The sequence below is a fragment of the Megascapheus bottae genome, chromosome 2 (genome assembly GCF_031878675.1).
Source record: "Megascapheus bottae isolate mThoBot1 chromosome 2, mThoBot2.hap1, whole genome shotgun sequence".
Classification (NCBI taxonomy): Eukaryota; Metazoa; Chordata; class Mammalia; order Rodentia; family Geomyidae; genus Megascapheus; species Megascapheus bottae.
The window spans coordinates 17,639,679-17,662,101 of NC_143510.1; the positions used below are offsets into that span (position 1 = coordinate 17,639,679).

Below are 22,423 nucleotides of genomic sequence, written 5' to 3' on the forward strand. Positions count from 1 at the left end.
TGGAACTCGGTGAAACTTTCATTTCTTGTTTTGAGACAAGAAGTGTATATTGACCAAGAAATGGCCAACTACAAACTAAATGTGTCTATAAAACAGTAACTATCCTGTGTTTCTGGCTTCTATAATCCCTAAGCAATTAATCAAGTGCAGTGTTCTGATCCACTATAAGAGCTTTCTGTCTTACAGTCTACCCCAAAGTCTGCCAAAGGCAGTGCAAAGAAAGAAGGCTCCAAGCGAAAAATCAACATGAGTGGCTACATCCTGTTCAGCAGTGAAATGAGAGCTGTGATTAAGGCTCAGCACCCAGACTACTCTTTTGGGGAGCTCAGCCGACTGGTAGGAACAGAATGGAGGAACCTTGAGACAGCCAAGAAAGCAGAATATGAAGGTAAATAGAGACTAGGCACAACTGTCCAAGCTTTCTAAGCAAGGGAGTGTTTTCAGGAATGCATATGCGTACAAATTACTCCCTTGATCTTGCCACATGCACATGAACTTTGTGTTAAGGACAGTTTCAATGTCAGACATTTTCTTGGTCCTGATTAAGTACAGTGCTTCCCTGACTTGGCCTGTGATCTTGCCCCCCACCCCCAGCCCTAGAATTTCTCAATAATACTTCGCTACCAAAAATTGCATGATTTTCTTCATTTTCTTTCATTGAGCCCTATAAACATATTTGTTGAGTTGGGAAATGAATGTACAGTGATGTTAAATATAACTTTGATATTCATCCAAAAGGAGCCTTTTAAAATCAGTAATCTTATGCTGTGGCTCTTGATAAGCTTATATGTATAAACTCTAAACTCAGTTTGGGGGACATACCTGGTTTGCTAGTCCAGACCCGGCCTCTGCTGTATCTGTATTCCTAGCTACTGTGAAAGTACTTGGGTTGATAAAGCCCAACTGTCTTTTATTTTCCTTTTACTTTGGGCCATGAGCTATCATTAAGGATTTGGTAATTCTTAGCTATGAGGTACAAATACTTAAGATTGTTGGTTGCTTTTTATTTTTTGTTTGTGTTCATTTCAGGCATGGCTTTAATAAAGAAGAGTGTAAACATTAGATTAGTCAGGTCTTTTGCCTTTGAGCTGTATTTTTTTTCCATTTGGAATTTTATAGCAATCAGTTCTTAGTCTTCTTGGCTTGGTCCAAATCCTTCAGTTTCCCTCAAATTACTAAGGCTGTCTGCTTTATTTAAGTTTGTTAGAACTGATTATTTAAAAATTATCTGACAGGCTTCCCTAAGAATCTTTTGCCAAAACCTAATCCTGCAAGATGCTCAGTCAAGAAACATTCTATGGCAAAACCTACTCTCTGAGAGTATGCCAAACTCTGTTTTGGGAACTTATAATGCATATTCTATGTTAACATCTCTAAGACCTAAGGGAAAAAGTCAGTTTTTATCTGGAATTATCTGAAGTTTGGCCATGTATTCATGTATTTATTAATATCCTGAAAAAAGAAAAAACATTTTTATACAACATCCTTAGAGATGTTCTAGCTAGTTCCCTAAGAACTAACTAGTTCTAGGTAGAACTTTAAAGAGCTTTGATATTTCTGACCTTACTGTAAGTGAAGACCAAATACTTCAGGAAGGAAATTAACAGAGTTATAAAGTCTATTCCAAAACAAGTGAAGCCAGTACATGGGTAGCTGATTAGATTTGAACAGGAGAGAGAAATTCCTGGAGAAATGTGAGGGCAGAATATGGCTGAGGAAGCTTAAAGGAAATTCTTCCAGATTCAACAAGGAATCTGAAATTTAGAATGATCCTAGTTACATGACTCAGAAACATCTGAACTTTTGGTGTTTTCACCTATTGATCTACACAGATCAGAATTTAACTGGTTTAATTACAATTCCATTTTCCAGGACAGCTTAGTTAGGCTTCTAGAAAGAAACAACAGTAGCCTATCCAGTATTGGATCCACAGGCCTGAATGTTTTCTGTTTTTCCAACTTCTCTCTTTTTTTTCCTATGCTCTCTCATTTACTGTGTAATGTGTATAATGAAAATACTAGAATTTAACATGGGGTCTAAATCATTGTTTTTTTACTTGTTTTATTGTGAGCTCAGGGACCTTTGTCCCTCACTCTCATTGTACTCAGTTTGCAGCGGGTATGTAAATTGGGCCAGTGCTAGTGGTGGATGACAAATCTCTGTTGACAACTGTGTCACAGCCAAAGAGTGTAGGACTTACTTGACTTTCACATCCTTACTAAAAGAGGACTGGAGCTGTTGCTTCTTGATTCTCTTTAAAGCCATGTAACCTCAAGCTGTTATCCCCCCTCTTCAGATACATGAAGCCTTTTGAGTTCCATATTGGAGGGTTAATGTGTGGTAGTTGGAGTATGATATCAGAAGTTGGAGCCATCAGTTGCTGGTTCTCACTATATTCTCGGACAAATCATTACCTGTCTCCCAGTCTCCATTTTCCCTTATGAAGAGTTGGGGAGGGCTTCCTACCTATAAATGGTGACACAGAATAAACCCTGTGTGGTGGGAGCTTTGATAATACCCCTCTAGTATAGTATAGAAAAAGGTCCACCTGCTAGAAACATGATTGTTGGAGTTGTTGGCTCTGGAGATGCAGAATAGCTCGAGAGAGTTAAACAAGTTATCAGGTAAAAGCCTAGAAGTTCCACTAGTAAATGCTCCTCTTGTATTTTATATGAAATAAGAGTAGATTCTGGAATTTGTATGGACTTAGGATGATTTAGGATCAGCTTTGAAGTACACAGCTGTAGGCAATGTGATTCTATTCAGAACATTGTCCTTTGCTACACACACACACACACACACACACACACACACACGTATGTATCAGTTCTCTGACTCTGATAACTATAGCTTAGAGTATCATGCATTTTTTCCTTCTGTTAATTAAACAATAACCACTTTGCTTCACTAGAATATAGAAAGTGGCTGTTTACTTTTCCTAAAATCTTGTGGATGAGGCAGTAAGCTACTTTTCCCTTACAGAGTTAATTTTCTTCAGCTGCTAAACCTGTGATAGTAATGATAAAGAGTCCTCAAATCTTTGTAAAATTGGGTACAAGGAATCAGGAAAATAGAGTAAGTAACAATTGTATCAAAAATTATAATGGGCCATGGAATTGCTTCATGTTAAAATTATAAACTATAATGCTATTAATACTAGAATAATGGTAGCGCTTCTCATCTTCAGGGTGCCTCATGAGATTAACCACGGTGGTTACGCTGGTGATGTGTTTAAATAAAACTTGTGCTTTCTGAATGTGTGTTGCAGTCTTAACATTCTTGAAATCTTTGCAGACCAGTTCTCAAGATGGGATAGGAAAGCTGGATTCTAGGTTACCAAGTGAAATCGGCCCGACTCTTCCTGTGTTGAGACTAGTCAACTACTGTTCCTTCCATTGAGACAGAACTGTTGCCTGTGTTTTTACTAGTCCTGTTGAATGCAATGGATGGTATTTTGAATTCCTGGGTTAAAAACAGAATTGAAAATCTGAAATGCCTTTACAGAGCGGGCAGCTAAAGTTGCTGAGCAGCAGGAGAGAGAGCGAGCAGCACAGCAACAGCAGCCGAGTGCTTCTCCCCGAGCAGGCACCCCTGTGGGGGCTCTCATGGGGGTGGTGCCACCACCAACACCAATGGGGATGCTCAATCAGCAGTTGACACCTGTTGCAGGTAAAAACAGGAGCTAAGACCATTTTTTTCCACTTTAAGAAATTCCTTCATTTTTTTTTTCTCCAAAAGGAGTAGGCCACAGCCTGTAGCCTTTTCTCATGACAGATTTAAAGTTGGAAGTCATCCATGTCGTCCTACATTGCCTTTCCCATGTGGGCGATGTCTCCTCTCTGCCCCAGATATGGGCCCTGGGCATAAGCCAGGGAATTGGTAGGGACCAGTTCTCCCCTGGCTGTGGGCATGGTCTGGCAATGTTCTTACCCCAGACTGCTCTAAGCAGAGCACTACAGCAGATAATATAACTAAACCCTGAATTTGTCCTAAAGAAATTCCAAGAGAAAATTCAAAACCAGTCTTTAGGTAGTATTGATTTTCCTTCTTGTGCCAGTATTCAGTTTGCCTTGTTCTGCTGCAGCCATCCTTAAAAGAATGACCATTTAAAAGGATTTTTGACAATGAATTATAAATCCTTTCCTGGTCACCAATGTGCATGACTGCTAAATTTTTTTTTTAAATCCTTATTCAATTCATTGTGCCCACTCTGTAATGCTTTTCTATTTAATTACATTAAACTGCATTTTCTGTTAGTATCCCAGTCACATATTAAAAAAGAAAGAAAATGATGAATGTGGTTTGCTTGTGTGTGTTGTCTCTGGTTCTGGTAGCCATAGCGAATTTGACTATTCTTGAATTCAGTATCTTGTCTGATATGTCTCCAATGAGAAACCTGCATACCACCTCTCTGGCCCCACCTTTGTAATCTCCCCAGTCTGATGAGATCTGTATGAGCCACCTATGTTTTTTTTCTTAATCAAGTAGTCTGACCTCTGTTGCAGGAAGTCCAAGACAGTGTTCAAGGCAGGTTTGTTGGGATGTTGTTTTTGTTTTTACTTTTTGAAGAAGAGCAGTATAGGATACTTTTCCATTGTCGCTTTTAACTTTTGTGATGGCAAATTCTCAAATGCACTGTCGCTGAACTCAGCAGTTGCACTCGCCAAAGCACTTGTGAATCATGGCTTTCAGTCCTTTCAGTGTAACTGATGTTGATCTAACAAATTTCATAATCCGCCTGCTCTATTCCATGGCCCATTTTGGTTAATGGGGTTCCAGAGGTTTTAGAAATCAGGCCTTGAACGTGGGGACTTTGAAAGTTAGAACTTCTTCATTGATACTCCGTCTTCTTCTAATTGGTGTGTGATACTGTGGCACTGTGCCCTTGACTGCAAAACCCAGGGACATATTAACAAAATGAAAATTTAAAAAACAGCAGCTGCAGCATTTTAGCTCCCTGTTGGGGAATAACATAGAGCTCTGTGATTGAGGATGGTGGACCCTCTAGAAAGCCCTTGCTCCTGTTACTGAGGGTGTGCTACCCAGACTTCTGGGTCATGGGAGTTAAGGGCAAGCATTCTCTACAGTAACGGTCTTTGATTCCACAGTGGGAACTTTGCAGCCAAGAGGATGATTTTTCATGGGTTTACAGGTTGCTTAGGCCCTGATTCTTAGCCTTGTTGCTGTCTGAGACCAGCTTTGCTTACAAGCATTGAAGCTCATTTGAACACATGTGACTGGGATAATAAATGCCAAAGTACAGTTTAATGAAGACAAGTGTCACGTCTTTCAGTGCTTAACAATTTAATCTTTAATCACAGCCCACAAAGGCTGCGTTCAGATGGGCTTTTGTAATTGAAAGCAAAGCCTCCTAACATTCCTACATTTCTCACATACTTCACCCCTAAAAAAACCCTTGACCTGGTGGTGTAGTTAAAAGGCAGTTTGGCAGCATTGGATATCCTCATGTTTAATATGTGGGTGTCTATTCAAAAGTAGTTTTTTCTCTGAACTCTTATTTCTAAAAAAAGAAAAATTTAGATTTGTCTCATCAGCTAGATAATTGTAACTTTTCCAGTCAGTTTAGATATGGAAGCAGAGTATATCAGTCTCAGAGTTTTCAGTAATGTCATAGATTTAAAATTTAATTGTTCAGTCAAACAAAGAGGGAAAAAAAATATCAGAATCCAGAGTTTTCCACACTCTCTCAGCATCCCTCTCCAAAAAATATTTTATCAAAATGAGGTTTGGCACTACTCATCTTCCCTTTGTGCAGTGCTACAAGGGGAGCTTGGACTTTTTGTTCATCATGATCATTACAAATCCAGAAAACGTCCATTTTCTCCTTTAAAACTTAATGCCATGCAGTTTCATCACCCCCTTCTTAGCACCCCCTTTTACTACTTATTTGCTTAAACTCTTCCTAGCCACCATATGTGTTGTTTTATGAAGATAGGCTTTGAAAATAAAGGAAGAAAAGCTTATGTTCACAGAAATTCTGTACCTCAATTGAAATGCCCCCTGAAGGTGTATATGAGGACATTAGTGAGCCTGACAGCAGGGACAAGAACTGACATTTTCTCATGTCAGCAGAGCCTGATTCTCCAGCCATTCCTCCTTAAGACATGCATGAAGGCTTTTGTGTGACCTGGGCTTTAGTTGATGGGGAGGGTTTAGATTTGTTTTGAAATATGTTTTAAGATCTAAAGGTAAAACATTTTTTGTGACAGCTGTTAGAAGTTACTTCCCAGCTCAGAGCCTATCTTATACCATTATTACCAGCAGTGGTGGGAATGGGAATAGTAGAAATCTTAAAAGCTTGAGCTGGAGAACCATGTTTTGTGATCAGTACTGCGTATCTCATTTCCCTCCATTCCAGTTTCCCCTCGTGTGTACCCATGATAGACATGTATATAGCAGAGCAGAGTGATGAGGCGTGTACTGTTCAGCTATAGTTGTAGTCGCTCTGCTCGAACAGCTTGCAATAGTTCTGACCCTAAAGAGGCTATTATTCAAACTTTTTATGGAAACATGTAGCATATTTATTCCAGTAAGAATAACTACAAACAATAATGTACTAAGTACTAATTTATCCAGAAATGTTGGGTGTTTATATTTGTAACTTTTTATTTTGTTCATAATTGCACTAATTACCATTATATCATGCAGTACTAAGGGTGCTTTATTCATTGATAGTGCATGGGGGGTTGTTATTACTTAGCTCATGTTGCATGTTAATGATGCATGTCTGAAATTTGTTGTGTCCTTTAAGGCATGATGGGTGGCTATCCGCCAGGCCTTCCACCTTTGCAGGGCCCAGTTGATGGCCTTGTTAGCATGGGCAGCATGCAGCCACTTCACCCTGGGGGGCCTCCACCCCACCATCTTCCGCCAGGTGTGCCTGGCCTCCCGGGCATCCCACCACCGGGTAAGAACTTCATCTTCATTCACTCATTAATCTCATCTTGATGTTCTTTTTGTTCTCCCTAAGCCAGTTGTTCTGAGAGGAAATAAATACCTGTTGCCTGTTCTTCTAGGCCTCCCTCACTGAGAGTTGTGTGTTGAGCAGAAGGCCTAGCACCTGTGCTCCTGCACACCTGCTGGCTAGCAAACAGCATAGGGTGCATGGTCTAGGTCAGAGTCTGCCGAAGGTGGCAAAAGCATACTCCATAATCACTTATACAGTGTGATATGTACTTATAAAACCAGGTAGCCTAGAAGGATGCATCCACTTTATCAGTGAGTGAAGTCTCCTAAATTGCCAGCTCAGGGTAATATATTAAAAATAGTATAGATTTTCCCTTAGTACATTTCTTCATCTGATGCCATTCTTATCTCACAGAATCTTCAGTATATCTCTTCCTCCTTAAGCAATCCATCTTAAGAGACTATAGAATCAATTATGTAAAGCTCTTCAGAAATCCTTCACTGCCTTGGGAATAAAAAGAAGGGAGGGAAAGGTTTTGTATATCTAACTCCCATAAGAAGTATGACGTAGCCCCGGCGTCTGTGGCTCATGCAGGTAATCCTAGCTACCTAGGAGACTGAGATCTGGAGAATCAGGGTTTGAAGCTAGTCTAGGTGGAAAAGTCAGTGAGACTCCATCAACAAAATAACCAGCAAAAACTAGGGCCGGGCCCTGATCAAATGGTAGAGCACCAGCTTAATAAACACAAAGCTCTGAGTTCAAATAAATATATTAAGAACAGCCTAGCCTATCCTGGTGATAGACAACAGTTTGTCTATCACAAGCACAGTTCTTTCATATAGACATATATAAAATGGAATCTAGAAATAGTTACATTCAGTTTCACTTTACAATGAATTATAAATTGAAAATTTATTCTAATACTTAAAAGAACCAGGTGTTGGTGGCTCACATCTATAACCCTAGCAACTCAGTTCAAGCCCCAGAGCTGGTATAAAAGAAAAGAAACCTAGCTGAGCACTGATGGCTCACACCCATAATCCTAGCTACTCAGCAGGCTGAGGATCGCAGTTCAAAGCCAGCCCTGGCATGAAAGTCTGAGACTCATCTCCAATTAGCCACCAGAAAACAGGAAGTGGCATTGTGGCTTAGGTGAAAGAGCACTAGCCTTAAGCAAAAAAGCTCAGGGGCAGTGCCCAAGCCCTGAGTTTAGTCCCCATGACCAATAAACAAGTAAAAAGGAAGAAAATCCCAATTTGCCATATTTGTTGCCATCATATATAAGAGAACTAAAGAGGATATGTCTCTTTTTAGGTGAGTTGGAATAGTATTTGCTCCATTACTTACAATATCATGTACGGGAAACGCACCATATATACACATATGTATGTGTGTGTATAGGTGTAAGCCACCTAGAAAAATAGGGATAGAAACTAATCAAGTTGGCTTACAATAGCACTGGATCTGTTTTGCAGCATTCCAAACAACGCTTCAGAGAATGGACCTAGCAGTGTGTAGGGTGAACAAACCTAGTAGCCTGCCTTGAAACCTCCAGCTACACTTTTTTTTTTTAAGTCTTTCTGTATAACCCAGGCTGGCCTTAAATTTATGATCCCTCTACCTCAGCCTCTTGAGTCATAGAATTACAAATGTATACCACTATATTGGACTGTCCAGCCATACTCTACAGCTGTTGCTTGGAGAAGGGCCATAACTACATCAACTAATTTTTCTCAGATGTCCCTAGAGGTGATCATGTTTGCAGGATGAATGCTTCATTATGGAAATAGTAGGGACAACAGGAATCAGTTATAAAGTAATTGTTCCTGTGTGGCAGGCGGACTTGCCCCTAGTTCTGTTTTCATTCATTGGCACATGGGATTTTTGATCCAGTAAGACCATGTTGGACTTGACACCTTCTAGATGCATGTAATACTCAACTGGAGCCCTGTCTAAGGCCAGTGGCCTCTTTAGAAGCAGCTGGAGTTTAGTGGGTACTGGGACATAGTCATCTTCACTTCTCCCTCCTTCACATCCAAAATGACATTTGAAGGAAGCATAACATACGTGTTATTGCTGGGGAAACTATTGATGTGTACATGCATATGTCTGGGCTATCTGTGAAGAGCCATGAATTCAGAGAACGGATTCATATGTTCACTGACTGCCTCTGGCATTGTATTTGTAAATGTGGAAGCAGAGGAGTTTGCTGATTCCTTTGTGCTGCCCTGCAAAGCAATGATGCAAGCAAGCAGCTTATAGAGTTAAAGGGGGTAAGTGTACTAAAGTGGTGGCTACAGGCTACTGGTGTGTTGTTGGAGCAGTAGCTTATCCACCACCACCTCTTCATTCACAAGTAATACTCAGGATCCAGATGTTTCTAAGTAATTGGAATTTTAAAAAAAGAAAAAAGTAACTATTGTTAACAGAAGCTTATTTTTACTTACTTTGTCTCTAACAAATAAAAAGATGTCTAATACTCCTGGAAGTGGCATTTAACAACTCTGAATTTGAGGATACTGAACTGTTTCTAAGTTTTTATAAACTGGATAGCTCCCATACCTATTTCTGTATTTTATTAGAATAGCAAATGGGTAGCCCTGAGATAGAAATGTCTCAGATCCTAATGAGTTCACACCTGTGAGACAAGAATCAGTCATGATCATTCATCAAGGAAAGTTTACTAAGTTATTATCAGAGACATAACACATACAGTCTTTCTCTGTTCCTTTATTATTTTCACACTAGAAACAGCAGCAGTGCTTTTCAACTTCCATGTCACTGAAATATCCTTTCCCTGCCAACATTAGTGGCTCCAGGTAGAACCAGGTGCTGTTAATCTGTGTAAGGGGACAGACAGCAAAGCAGTGCCTCCAGCCTCCCCAAAGCTCAGTTCACTGCACTTTCACAGCCATTTCTCTTGTACCCCTGCTATCTTAGCACACTGATTGGTGAGCCTAATTCCAGTGCCATTCCCAGTGAAATTCAACACAGATTAACCTGTAATCTTCACTCACCTAGGGAAATACTAGACCTTAATGCAATGTTCAGATCACTTCTAAGCTTTTTATCCTGAGGCACTTAGGGCTTCTATCAGCATTGAAGGGCAAAGATACAGATGTTGGCCTTATAAATGCCATCATTTCTTATCAGACAGTAATTTTTCAATCAGCTCAACCTGAACCTTCTAATTGTACCATTACCTTCTGAATTATAGGTGTGATGAACCAAGGAGTGACCCCTCTGGTGGGGACTCCAGCACCAGGTGGAGGTCCATATGGACAACAGGTAAGGTTTCCGAGCCTCAGCCCCAATGCAGTTTTCTTAGGACTCAACACAAGTCTAGTCGTCTTCCTTCTAGAACATATGCAAACTGTCTTTGTGTCTTAACCATGTCGTACTGTGCTCTTTCAGGTGGGAGTGTTAGGGCCTCCTGGACAGCAGGCACCACCTCCATATCCTAGCCCACACCCAGCTGGTCCTCCTGTCATACAGCAGCCAACGACACCCATATTTGTGGCTCCACCACCGAAGACCCAGCGGCTTCTCCACTCAGAGGCCTATCTGAAATACATTGAAGGACTCAGTGCGGAGTCCAACAGCATTAGCAAATGGGACCAAACTTTAGCAGGTAAGAAGTGTCCTTCCTAAAATAAGTGTTTGTGATGGTGCTAATGCTTGTAATGCTGACTGCTCAGGAGCCTGAAGTCTGGAGATTATAATTCACAGCCATCCTGGGAACAGAGAGCAATGAGACTCTTTTCTCCAATTAACCAACAAAAAGCCAGTAGAGGTGTGGCTCAAGTGGTAGAGCACCAGTAATGAAAGAAAGGGCTGAATAAGAGCATGCAGCCTTGAGCTCAAGCCCTAGTACTAGCACAAGAAAAAATAAAGACTTTGTAATTAATATATATTCTTCCTCACTTACTCCTTTTGCTCCTGTTGGCTTTTATACAACAAACAATCCCTTTTTCTTTTTTTCCAAATTCATTTTATAAGGGAAAAAAGAAAGGAAAAGGAAGGAAAGGAATTTGTTTGGATATAGTCTGCACCAAAAATAAATATTTAATAGTGTTTTGTGGGGATTACTTTATTTTTGTCTTGTGCTTGTCCTGGGGCTTGAACTTAGGGCCAGGGTGCTGTCCCTGAGCTCTTCTGCTCAAGGCTAGTTAGTTTTCTACTTGAGCCACAGCTCTTCCTTCTGGCTTTTTTGGCAGTTTATTGGAGATAAGAGTCTCACAGACTCTTATTCCGGCTGGCTTCAAACCACAATCCTCAAATCTCAGCATCCTGAGTAGCCAGGATTGACCAGGCATGAGCCACCAGCATCCAGCATACTTTATGTTGTGATATATCTATCGACCTATAAAACCTAGGGACAGTTTTGTCACCTTAAAGTTCTAATTTTTGATTGTCTGCATTTTAATTTTCAGCTCGAAGACGGGATATCCATTTGTCAAAAGAACAGGAGAGCCGTCTACCCTCTCACTGGCTCAAAAGTAAAGGGGCTCATACTACCATGGCAGACGCCCTCTGGCGCCTTCGGGATTTGATGCTTCGAGATACCCTCAACATTCGCCAAGCATACAACCTAGAAAATGTTTAACACATCATTACGTTTCTTTTATAGAAGCATAAAAAGTTGTGGAACAGTAGCCATTTTAGTTACTGGGGGTGGGGGGAAGGAACAAAGGATGACAATTTTTATTGCATTTTACTGTACATCACAATGCCATTTTTATATAAGGACACTTTTAATAAGCTATTTCAATTTGGTTTTGTTATATTAAGTTGACTTTATCAAATACATAGATTTTTTTGCATACGTTTCCTTTGTTTAAAACCAATTTCATAATTGGTTGTATATGTAGACTTCTAGTTTTATCTTTTTACTTGTTGCCATGGGATTTAAACCATCAAAGGTTTTGTCTTGGCTTAGGGTTTGTTTTTTCTTTTGTTTTGGGGGTTTTGTGCTATATATATGAACAAACAAATGAAAAAAAAGAGTTTACAGATTAGTTTAAGTTGACAATGAAATGTGAAGTTGGTCCTAGTTTACATCTTAGAGAGGGGAATATATATGTATGTTTCATGTGCCTGAATATCTTAAGCCACTTTCTGCAAAGGCTGTTTCTTACAGATAAAAGTGAAGTGCTTTCTTTGAAAGTTTGCTATTTAGATTATAGATATTTGACAGACATGGCACCTTTGCTGTATTAATAACTGAGGCCCTCTACAGAAATCTACAGTCAGTGCTATGCATTTATCTGCAGCTAGTATATCTCCTAGATAAATGGAGGGAAAGCAGTTTTTTCTTGTGCTGAGTTAGATATCTGTGATGTCAGTGATTTTTGCAGAACATGTGCACAGTCCTGAATTATATTTAGTCTTGGCAGGTAAGTTTAAAAGTACATTTGTTCTGCTTATGAGTTCACAGTTTATGCCTATACATGTTGGATTATTTGAAATTTTAAATCTTTTACATTGAAAAACATTGACATTCATCTTGAAGAAAGCATTGGGGTAAATTCATGGAGATTTATTTTTAAGCATATCCCCTACCGTAAGAAAGGGAGTACATATTTGGATCTGAACTATATCGTGAGTTAATTGTGAAAGGGTAGATCGCCTGCATGCAAATGTTTTCTATTCTTTATTTTCAGTTGTGGTATTTCTTTTCCCTTCCAAGTGTCATGGTTGTAATTCTCAACCAGAAATTGGATATTTTCTAAAATACGTTTTTAAATTTATATTGTGCTTTTGAATTATAAGAGAATCATTATTTTAAGAAAATATTCACTAAAAAAAGAAAAAGACCATTACAGATCCCAAACACCTGGAGATTTGGTGATTTTCTTATATAGCCCTAGAATAAACATTTTGAAGCAGTGTATGGTTTCAGATAGTAGGAAACTACACACATGGAATATTACTTCACTTGGGAATGATCTCTGAAACTTGTCATATTCTAGCAGCGTAGGTATGTTATGATGTTTCCACTGCTGTTTGTCTGTTGAGAGTGTATACTTTCAAAGGGTACTTTTAATTCTTTTAATCTGTTCTAAATACCCACATGCATAATTACCCTACTTAATAAATCATGAGGGCAAAGGAGTAGTTCAAAATAGAGAAAAGTCTCTTGTATCTAGATACTTTAAATACTGGAGGCCCTTGTAACTTGATTGCCACTAGTCAACCACTGGATCTCAGTTAGCATCAAGCATTTGAAAGTTATAAATTTGCAGTGTGTCAGTACCTGTTGTCAACATGGACCAGATAGAGCTCTACTAGTTGCCAGTTATTTGGATCATTGATTCATCATGGAGTATATAATACAATCAGATTCTTTTCTTTCTAGTATTCTTGAATTACACCAAAGAACCTGAAACTTAATTTTGGTTAAATTATTTATTTATTTCATGCATTCATTTTATTTCCCTTTTTAAGGTCTGGATGAGACTTTCTTGGAGAGCCTCTAAGAACTGTTCACCACGGGCCATGGGGGCACTAGAAGCCAGAGCACTCCTTCAGATTCCTTTCCCTGTGCAGTGCAGTAGGAACCAGGAGCCAGGAACCAGCCAGGGGCTCTAAGGCAGTGCAGAACCAGCCCAGGGTGCTATTAGGCAGGCCCTAGTTAACTTAAAAGAAAAAAAAATCTATTTATTTTAGAATCATGTTTTTCTATATACTAACTTGGACAATGTCGATATTTAGGATAGAAGATTTAAGGTCAACCATTTTCAAGGAAAAAAATTCTGACATAAGAATATAAGTAAAACTATACATCTTTTGTTTTGTTGTTTTTTTTTAATTCCTCTCCTGTATTTTTAGGAACTGTAATGTGACTTAGAAAACATAATGGCCTAAATGTTTCAAACTGCAAGTTCCTGTGGAGAATTTTCTTGAGGGGATAGCCATAGATTTAAAATAGGATGTCAGCCAACTGATTTTTAGAAGGCCTTTTGTTTTGTTTTATTTTTTTAACCCACCCTGCTATAAGGAAAAACTGAGGTGGGACACTTATGTAACATCCCCAAATTGGTAATGATGACTTTGAGTTTGAATATTTCCAGACCTGATTAAAACTTGCTTTATTCTTATTTCTGTATCATCATCTGAGGTTTAAGTGGTAACTAGTCTTACAACATGTATGTGTCATATGTTTGTTCTAAGGCTTTTTAATCCAAATAAAAACAGAGTTTGCAAAGTGATTTGAATTAACCAGGTTTGGTTGTTCTGTTACAGCTGTATAAGATGTTAGTCTTGAAGAGAACTTCTGTAAGGTCTAATTTCATGCCATGCACATATGGCTTCAGATATAGTAAGGAAAGGAAACGCCTTGGGTGGAGGTTAAAGTCATTGAAAATGGCAAAAATGCAGCCTGAAGTCCCCTATACTTCTTAGGATTAGAAGCATGGCAAAACTGCAGGTTAAAAATTAAAACTGAAAAGCTAGAGGTATGATTTAAGTGGTAGAGCCACTGCCAAGCAAACTCAAGGCCCTGAGTTCAAACCTCAGTACTGCCAAAAATTAAGAAAATGAAAGTTAACGCTGATAGCTCATGCCTATAATCCTAGATACTCAAGAGGCTGAGATCTGAGGATTGCAGTTTGAAGCCAGCCTGGGAAGGAAAGTCTATGAGACTCTTATCTGCAACTAATCAAGAGAAAACTGGAAGTGCTATGGCTCCAAGTGGTAGAGTGCTAGCTTTGAGCAAAAGAGCCCAGGGACAACACCCAGACCCTGAGTTCAAGCTCCACAACCAAAAACAGGGGGAAAATGGAGAGCAAAAGGTGAGAGAAATATGTCCTCTATTACACTTCAAATAAACTTGTTTGTAGCCATAGGAAACAGGTGGCCCAGGTGTACCTATAAATGTTACTACATTTTTTTGCCAATCCTGGGCCTTGAAGTCAGGGCCTGGGCACTGTCCTTGGGCTTTCTCAAGGTTAGACCTCTACCACTTGAACCACAGCACCATTTCTGGGTTTTTTCTATGTATGTGGTACGAAGGAATTGAACCTGGGTCTTCATGCATGCTAGGCAAGCACTCTATCACTAGGCTCCCAGCCCTACCATACTTGTTAACCAATGTTTTCCTCAAATATCACTTTGCAAATCCTCGTGTTTCTATTCTCCTAAGAATATAGGACTGTACTTCCCTTTGTGTGCATGAGCAGTCTCTGATGTATAAACATACCAGCTGATCACCATATGAAGTATTTCTCTCTTCCTTTTCAGTTTGGCAGTATTATAATTCAGCTAATGGAAATTCACTACTGAGCAAATTAATGTCAATGACTTTTTTCTATTTTGAGTTTTATATGGCATTCATGTGTTAAAGACTGCACATAAATATGGCAGGATATCTTAGATTTAGTATGTATGAAGTCTAAGCACTGATACTGCTTTACTAGGAGAAACACATAGTCCAAAAGTTTTTTTTTTTTTTGGAAAGGTAACTCGGTGTGAAAATCTTAAGTGTACAAAAGAGCTGGCTACTGGGCACTATTGGCCTAGCTACTTAGGAGACTGAGATGTGAGAGCCAAGACAGACAACTCCAAGAGGTTTTTTTTATTGTTTTTTTTTGGGGGGCGGGGGGGGTTGCCAGTCCTGGGCTTGAGCGCAGGGCCTGAGCACTGTCTTTGGACTTTCTCAAGACTAGAGCTCTCCCACTTGAGCCTCAGCATCACTTTCGGCTTTTTTTTATGTATGTGGTATCCAGGAATCAAACCCTGGCCTTCATGTATGTTAGGCAAGCACTCTGCCACTAGGCCAAACTCCTGGCCCTCCCAGCCCCAAAATCCAAGAGATTCTTATCTCCAATTAACCAGCAAAAGCTGGAGATGAAGATGTGATTCAAGTGGTAGAACACTTAATCATGAGTGAGAAAACCTAGCAAGAGTCTGAGGCCCAGAGTTCAAGTCCCAGTACTAGCACCAAGAAAAGAAACTAAGACTCGCCAGATGTTGGTGGCTCACACCTGCACTCATAGCTACTCAAGAGGCTGAGATCTTGGGATCAAGGTTTAAAGCGAGCCCAGGCACCAAAGTCCATGAGAGTCTTATCTCCAATTAACAGCTAGAAAACCAGAAGTAGTGCTGTGGCTAGCCTTGAGCTGAAGAACTCAGAGACAGTGCCCAGACAAGGACCACGACTAACAAAAAAAAAAAAAAGAAAGAAAATAAGGGGCGGGAAGTTTGCACAAAGACCTGGGTTTGATTCCTCAGTACCACATACTTAGAAAAAGCCCGAAGTGGTGCTGAGGCTCAAGTGGCAGAATTCTAGCCTTTAGAAAATCCAAGGACAGTGCTCAGGCCCTGAGCTTAAGCCCAGGACTGGCCAAAAAAATAAGACTCATGGGATGACGCATCACATCAATGATTTAAATTACACTTACAAAATGGACCTGCTAGTTGGACACATGGCCTTATTATTTATCATTTATGCACTATCCTCAACTCAAGTGCTAAAAATAAAGCTCCAAAGCCCATGTTTTTTTTTGTTTTTTCCAGAACCACAGTGGAGGTAGATTGTGCCAGTACTGGGGGTTTGAACTCTTGGGCTCTTGAGCTCTTGATCAGCTTTTTTACTCAGGGCTGAACCACTTCTAAGACAAAAACAAGTGTCTCAGATTTTTCTGTCCCCACTGGCTTTGAACCTGGATCCTCAGATCTCAGCCTCTTGAGTATCTAATATACTTACTACCTACCAGTTCCTAGCTCTTCTGTGGCTTTTAAAATCTGTTCATTTGTTTGCCTTGTAGTTCAAACTAGGGGGTCACTGCCATACTATAATCAGAATTGTGACCTTTAAATTCCTTATAGTTTAACTGTCTAAGTTAGCATCACATTCCTAATTAGAAGGTAATGAAAGGACTTTTTCTAGGGGTCATTGCTAGGGAAATGTGGCTAGTGGTACTCAAGTCCCAGAGTTTAGCACTTGGCACTGAATTTTTTTATTGGAGGAAATTAAAAGCAAATGTGCTCTGAAAAATGTATCTCACATTAAAAACAATACTTGTTTTGCTTGTCTACTTGCTTTAAAGTTGGATATTACCCTATCAGCTTGTCATGGTGGCACACACCTATAATCTATACTCACTGCTATTTGGCAAATGAAAGCAGGAAGACCTTGAATTCCTAACCAGCCCTGTGAAAATTAGTGAAACTCCATCTCAAAGTTGAAATACAAATGAGTTGAGAATATGGTCAAATAAGCCCCCTGTTTGATCTCCAGTACTGAAGAAAAAACAAAACGTGACATTATACTGCCACTTTCAAACTTGGAGTCTTTTTTAACATTCTAATGGAGAAAACAGAAGGGAAGGGAGGGGCCTGGAGAATAACAACAGAATTTAGAGGCAGCAAGGTGGGTTTGTCAGGGGAGAAATCTCAACAGATGCTGGATAATAGTTTCACTGGCATTTACTATTAATAAAAGGCATGCATGGCACATTCTGTGTATCAAAATACTTGAATTTCTAAAATTGGGAATGTGTGAACACAAAATGTGGTAATACAACAAGGTACCAAGAGCTCACACTTGTAATCCTAATTACTCAAGAGGCTGAGATATGAAAATGATAGTTCAAGCCAACCTAAGCAGGAAAGTCCATGAGACTTTCCAGTTAACCACAGAAAATCTGGAAGTAGACTGTGGCCCAAGCAGTAGAGTGTTAACTCTGAGCAAAAAACTCAAGGATAGTAGCCCAGCCCCTGAGTTCAAGCCCCATGACAGCACCAAGCCGGGGTAGAGGTGGGGAAGGCAGCTGTATAATTGAGAATATCTTATGCAGCAGTCAAATCACTAAAGTTTCTCTAAGATTAAGTTTAGAACTTTGGACAACAACTGCACAGATTATGAAGCATCTCATAGTTTTATTATCATTGGCTTTCACATGCTGAACTTGCTGAATGTAGTTAATGCTTTGATGAAATGTGACTTATCATTGGCTCATATTTACACTGAATTGGTCCTAACACTAATGAACAAACTTCAATTAGGGAAATGACTCTAGAACTATTTAGAAGACATGTTTATGGAAGAGATAATTACTCGAAGTGGCCTTAAGCATCAGCTTGCCTATTCCCAATACTGAAATCTACTTCTTTGAAGATTTTTTTTGTGCCTTTCTTATGGCTTGTACTCAGGGCTAGGTGCTGCCCTGAGCTTCTGTGCTCAAGGCTTGACACTACCAGTTAAGCCACAGCTCCACTTCTGGCTTTTTTAGTTGTTAAGACAAGAGTCTCACAGATTTTCCTAAAGGAAATTGTCTTTGAACCTCATCCCTCAGACCTAAGCCTCCAAAGTAGCTAGGGTCACAGATGTGAGCTACGGCACACATTCTGCTTAGTCTTCTTTAGACTGTAGATACTTTGTTTGAAAACATGTTGGATAGAGTTATCCAAACATGTAAAAAAATACCTTTGCCTTTTATCAGTGACCTACACTTAGGTTGAGTCAAACTGCCAGATAGACTGAATGCTTTCCACTGTGTAGATTAACATGATTATGGTTGTCCTTAGCATTTTCATCATAAAGGGGTAAGAATCATGGAGTTCCTACCTCTCATGCAAGGGAGTTCACAGGAGAACTAGCATGAGGAATGTAGTCAGTTGGGAACTGCCACAACCCTACCTAGCAAGAAGTTTTGGGGCTGGTTATAGGCAGAAATACAATTGCATAATTATCTTAGTTTAGATGACTTTGCAAAGAGATTACTTTTTTTTAAGTATTATATCTATGATCTAGTTTGAATTCTGAAAAAGAAAAGGAAAACTGGGTGTCAGTGGCTCAGACCTGTAAACCTAACTAACTTAGGAGGCTGAGATCTGAGGATATAGGTTCAAAGCTAGCGCTGGTAGGAAAGTCCATGAGATTATCTCCAATTAACCATCAGAAACCTAGAAGTGGTGCTGTAGCTCAAAGTGGAAGAGCTTGAGCAAAAAGAGCTCAGGGATAACACCTAAACCCTGAGGTCAAGCCCCATGACCAACGAGGAAGGAAGGAAGGAGGGATTGGGAATGTAGCTCAGTGGGGACAAATGCAAGGCCCTGAGTTAGGTTCTCAGCTCTGGTTTAAAAAAAAAAAATGGAAGAATGGAAGGGTGAGGTAAGGTTACCATTTGTTGCCTTAAATAAGCCAGTAATAGTGGATTATCTCTAATCCTAGCTACTGGGGAGGTTGAGACTGGAAGATTGGTAGGAAGCCAGCTCAGGCAAAAAGTTCCTAAGACCATATCTCAACCCAATAAAGAGCTGCACATGGTGACTCCCACTTGTCATCACAGCTGTGGGAAAGTTACATAGCTAGACAACCAGACCCAATTCAAAAAATAAGAACAAAGCCAAAAAGGGCTAGGAGTGTAGCTCAAGTGGTAGAATACCTGCCTAGCAAGCACAAAATCCTAAGTTCAAGCCACATTACTGCTCAAAACAAATAACCATTAAGTGTAAATGAAGTAATTTTCTGACAAGAACTCGCCAACAGTAAGTTTGGCAGAGACAGCAGAACTGAAAAATCATTGTAAAGGCAGTTCCTGGAGTAATATGTAGATGCTAGACAAGCAAGAACTGTGAAGACTACATTTCTAAAGGAGCTGAAACCAGTAATGAAAATTCATATTCACTTTATTGGCTGCTGAAGTTCAGTCTCTGATGCTTCTTCCAGCCTTCTCTGATACTGTCTTTCTGAGGCTTTTCTACGGTAGACATCATCTGTATCAAACAAAAATTTTGCTTAGATTTTCAGGAAAACATGAATTTTACAACAAACTCAAATCTAAGTAATTCAGTAGGCTTGTCTGTCACCTTTTTCTGAATCTCAACAATGTTTAATTCAAGAGCAAAACAGACAAAACTAGTTGAATAAATACTACTTAGTAGTTCTAGACTTTAGCAGAAACATCCTGACATCTCTTGGCATTGTTTTCAGCATTCCCTCACTTCCTTCTCATGATTTCTATTCTCTCTGAAATAATAATGAAAAAGGCACTTCCTGCCCTGAAGCAATATCCAGATTCAGCTGCTCTTTTTTTCAAATTGATTGCTGTCTTCATTTGTTTTAATACTGTGTGTGTGTGTGTGTGTGTGTGTGCGCGCACGCGCGCGCGCACAGGCTATTTCTGAGGGGTTTTTTGTCCAAGGCTAGTGCTCTATCACTTAAGCCACAACTCCACCCCTGGCTTTTTGGTAGAAATAATCTCACTTTCCTGCTAGAGCTAGCTTTAAACCACAGTCCTCAATCTCTTCTAAGTAGCCGGGACTACAGGTGTGAGTCACCAGCACCTTTCTTTCTTACTGGACTTTGAATTCATGGCCTGTACTCCATCAGCAGACACTCTGCCACCTGGGCCATTTCTTCAGGCCCTTTCTCTCTTCCTGGGCTGGCACCTACTCTCTATCACACACGTACACCTGTTTGATCACTGAAAATCACTAGATTCTTGCTTTGGCTCCTTGCCCCATCCTGTGCCCTCTCAACAAACACTACCACTACCCATGTGAACCAACCCCCTTTTCCTTCCTGAATTTTTCAGTCATTTGCAGTGTTCTATGAAAAGAATTCTGCTTAAACCACAACCTCCCAGCTTCGAAATTCATCAATTCTTCCTTAGGTCCTTGGCTCTTGGTCTTCCCTTCTTATTCTCTCTTCTTTTTGGCAAACGAGGTGATACTCCTTCACAGTCAATATCTTGACTTCTACACACACCCTCAGAACTCCTGGCCAAAGAGTAATTCAACTTCCTACTCCATGCTCCTTGGTAGCAGCATCTAAGTCCATCCACTGCCATGAATGGCATGAACTCTACATAGATTAGTTACATAATGAACTTTCAGCTGATTCCCAAGGCTACTCGTATCTTCACAAGAGCATACCCCCCTTCTCTGAGGGCTATCTTTCCTTCACAGACCCAAATTTCTGTAACGTCATATCTAGGAAGACCTTCCTGGTGTCCCTAATTTCCTTCTCAGACCACTCAAGTCATCCTAAAATGACTGGTTCTCACCACAGTTTACCTGTGAATGGTTCAGAAACCCAGATTTCTAATCCAGATCAGTCTCCTGAGCTTGAGATCTGTAAATCTCTACCCCAGCATGGCCTGGAGCCAAGGGTCACCCTACCTAAGCTCTCCACCTTCAGAGAGGTAGCACCCATGTTCCATCTCCACCATCAAGTTTTATCAGCATTACCTCTGGGCTGTCAACACCACCCACTTCTTAGCATCCTTCTGCATCAACCTAGACACAAAACTGTCTCAAACTGGCCAGCCCAGACTGTGTTCCAGTCTCCCTACGTGAGCCCCTCCAAACACTTTAATCTTGCTCAATCCCATGTGCTCCCTACTCCAGGTTCCTTTCTAACCACTTAAATCCCCTGGCCACCCCCCCCAAAAAAAACTCCACTTGGCTCTCACCATCTACTTCCATCCCTCAGCACCCACAAGGCCTCCAGGTCTGCCACAAAAGCACAAAAATTTCAGACATTCCCACCTCAATTGAGTCTATCATACAAAATAGGTAGCTTTTTCCAAGTTTTCCATCTGGTCCAGTGAGATGCCCACCCAGGATTTCTGAGAACCTAGCTCAGATACAGCCTAGCTCCAGTGGTAATTTTATGATCTGTCTTTCCCATTAGCTCTTCCAGAGTGGATACCCGCCTGGTTCATTAGATCCTCTCCTGGGTGGCCATTAAATACCGATGAATCGGTAGACAGAGGCAGTGGCACATTTTCTGGGGAGGTGGAGATGGGAAGGACTGTAGTTTGAGGCTACCCTGGCCAAAAATTATGGAAGCCCTAATTAAAAAAAAAAAATCTGAGTGTGGTGCCTAACCTCAGTTTTTCAGGAGGCTTAAGTAGAAGGATCAGTCTGGATTTCCTGGACAAAAAAAAAAAAAAAAGGGCAGAAAAAGGCAGAAGTGGTGCTGTGGCTCAAGTGGTAGAGCACATCCTCGAGAAAACCCTAAGACAGTGCCCAGGCCCCAAGTTCAAGCCCTAGGAATGGCCAAAAAAAAAAAAGGCATTAAGAACAGGGGGAAAAAATGGCTTCAATGGTAGCAGGCTAGTGTCCTTGAGTTCAAACCCCAGCACAACACACATCTACTCATACATTCATGCATACTGTTGAATAATGAACAGAAGGCTATAGTAATGTAACAACTTTAAAAAGTTGCCAATTCACAAGTTGCCAGTTCACAAGTGTTTCAGGAAAGTGGCCAAACAAAATGGCCCAGGGGCTGAGAAGTTCTGAAAAGAACCTGGCCTGTCCGGAAGTGGTGCTCAGCGAAGCAGTGCCAGGCGTTCTTTGTGCAGTGGTGAGCATCTGACCCAAGCCAAAAGACCCGGTGCCAGCGATGGCTCCGTAAAGACATTCGGCATACTTAGCCAAGGCAGACAGGCCAGTGCCCTCCAAGGCTCGGGCCAAAGAACTCGGAGAAAGCAGGCCAGTTAACGGACCCCTGTACGTCCTCGGGGTCCACCCCTCTGTGGT

The 22,423-nt window shown here is 40.4% G+C and overlaps 2 protein-coding genes across 36 annotated transcripts in view; one reads left to right on the plus strand and one right to left on the minus strand.

Annotated features, from left to right (window-relative positions):
- Positions 1 to 13,726, plus strand: part of Pbrm1 (polybromo 1) — a 99,620-nt gene extending 85,894 nt beyond the window's left edge. For 13 of the 34 annotated variants that reach the window (XM_090321174.1, XM_090321190.1, XM_090321207.1 and 10 more), the window contains 6 exons: positions 187 to 388; positions 3,505 to 3,669; positions 6,773 to 6,928; positions 10,146 to 10,216; positions 10,343 to 10,559; positions 11,362 to 13,726. In XM_090321174.1, the coding sequence (XP_090177300.1) occupies positions 187 to 388; positions 3,505 to 3,669; positions 6,773 to 6,928; positions 10,146 to 10,216; positions 10,343 to 10,559; positions 11,362 to 11,534 (984 nt within the window). In that variant the 3' untranslated portion in view covers positions 11,535 to 13,726. The remainder of the gene's footprint in view (positions 1 to 186; positions 389 to 3,504; positions 3,670 to 6,772; positions 6,929 to 10,145; positions 10,217 to 10,342; positions 10,560 to 11,361) is intronic. The other 21 variants (XM_090321344.1, XM_090321352.1, XM_090321370.1 and 18 more) reach the window with 3 other exon arrangements.
- Positions 1 to 22,423, minus strand: part of Uqcc5 (ubiquinol-cytochrome c reductase complex assembly factor 5) — a 72,766-nt gene that overhangs the window by 49,716 nt on the left and 627 nt on the right. The window contains exon 2 of one of the 2 annotated variants that reach the window (XM_090321506.1): positions 19,561 to 19,648. In XM_090321506.1, coding sequence (XP_090177632.1) covers positions 19,561 to 19,648 — 88 coding nt within the window. Of the gene's footprint in view, positions 1 to 19,556; positions 19,649 to 22,423 lie in introns of those variants that run through there. The other variant, XM_090321514.1, reaches the window with a different exon arrangement.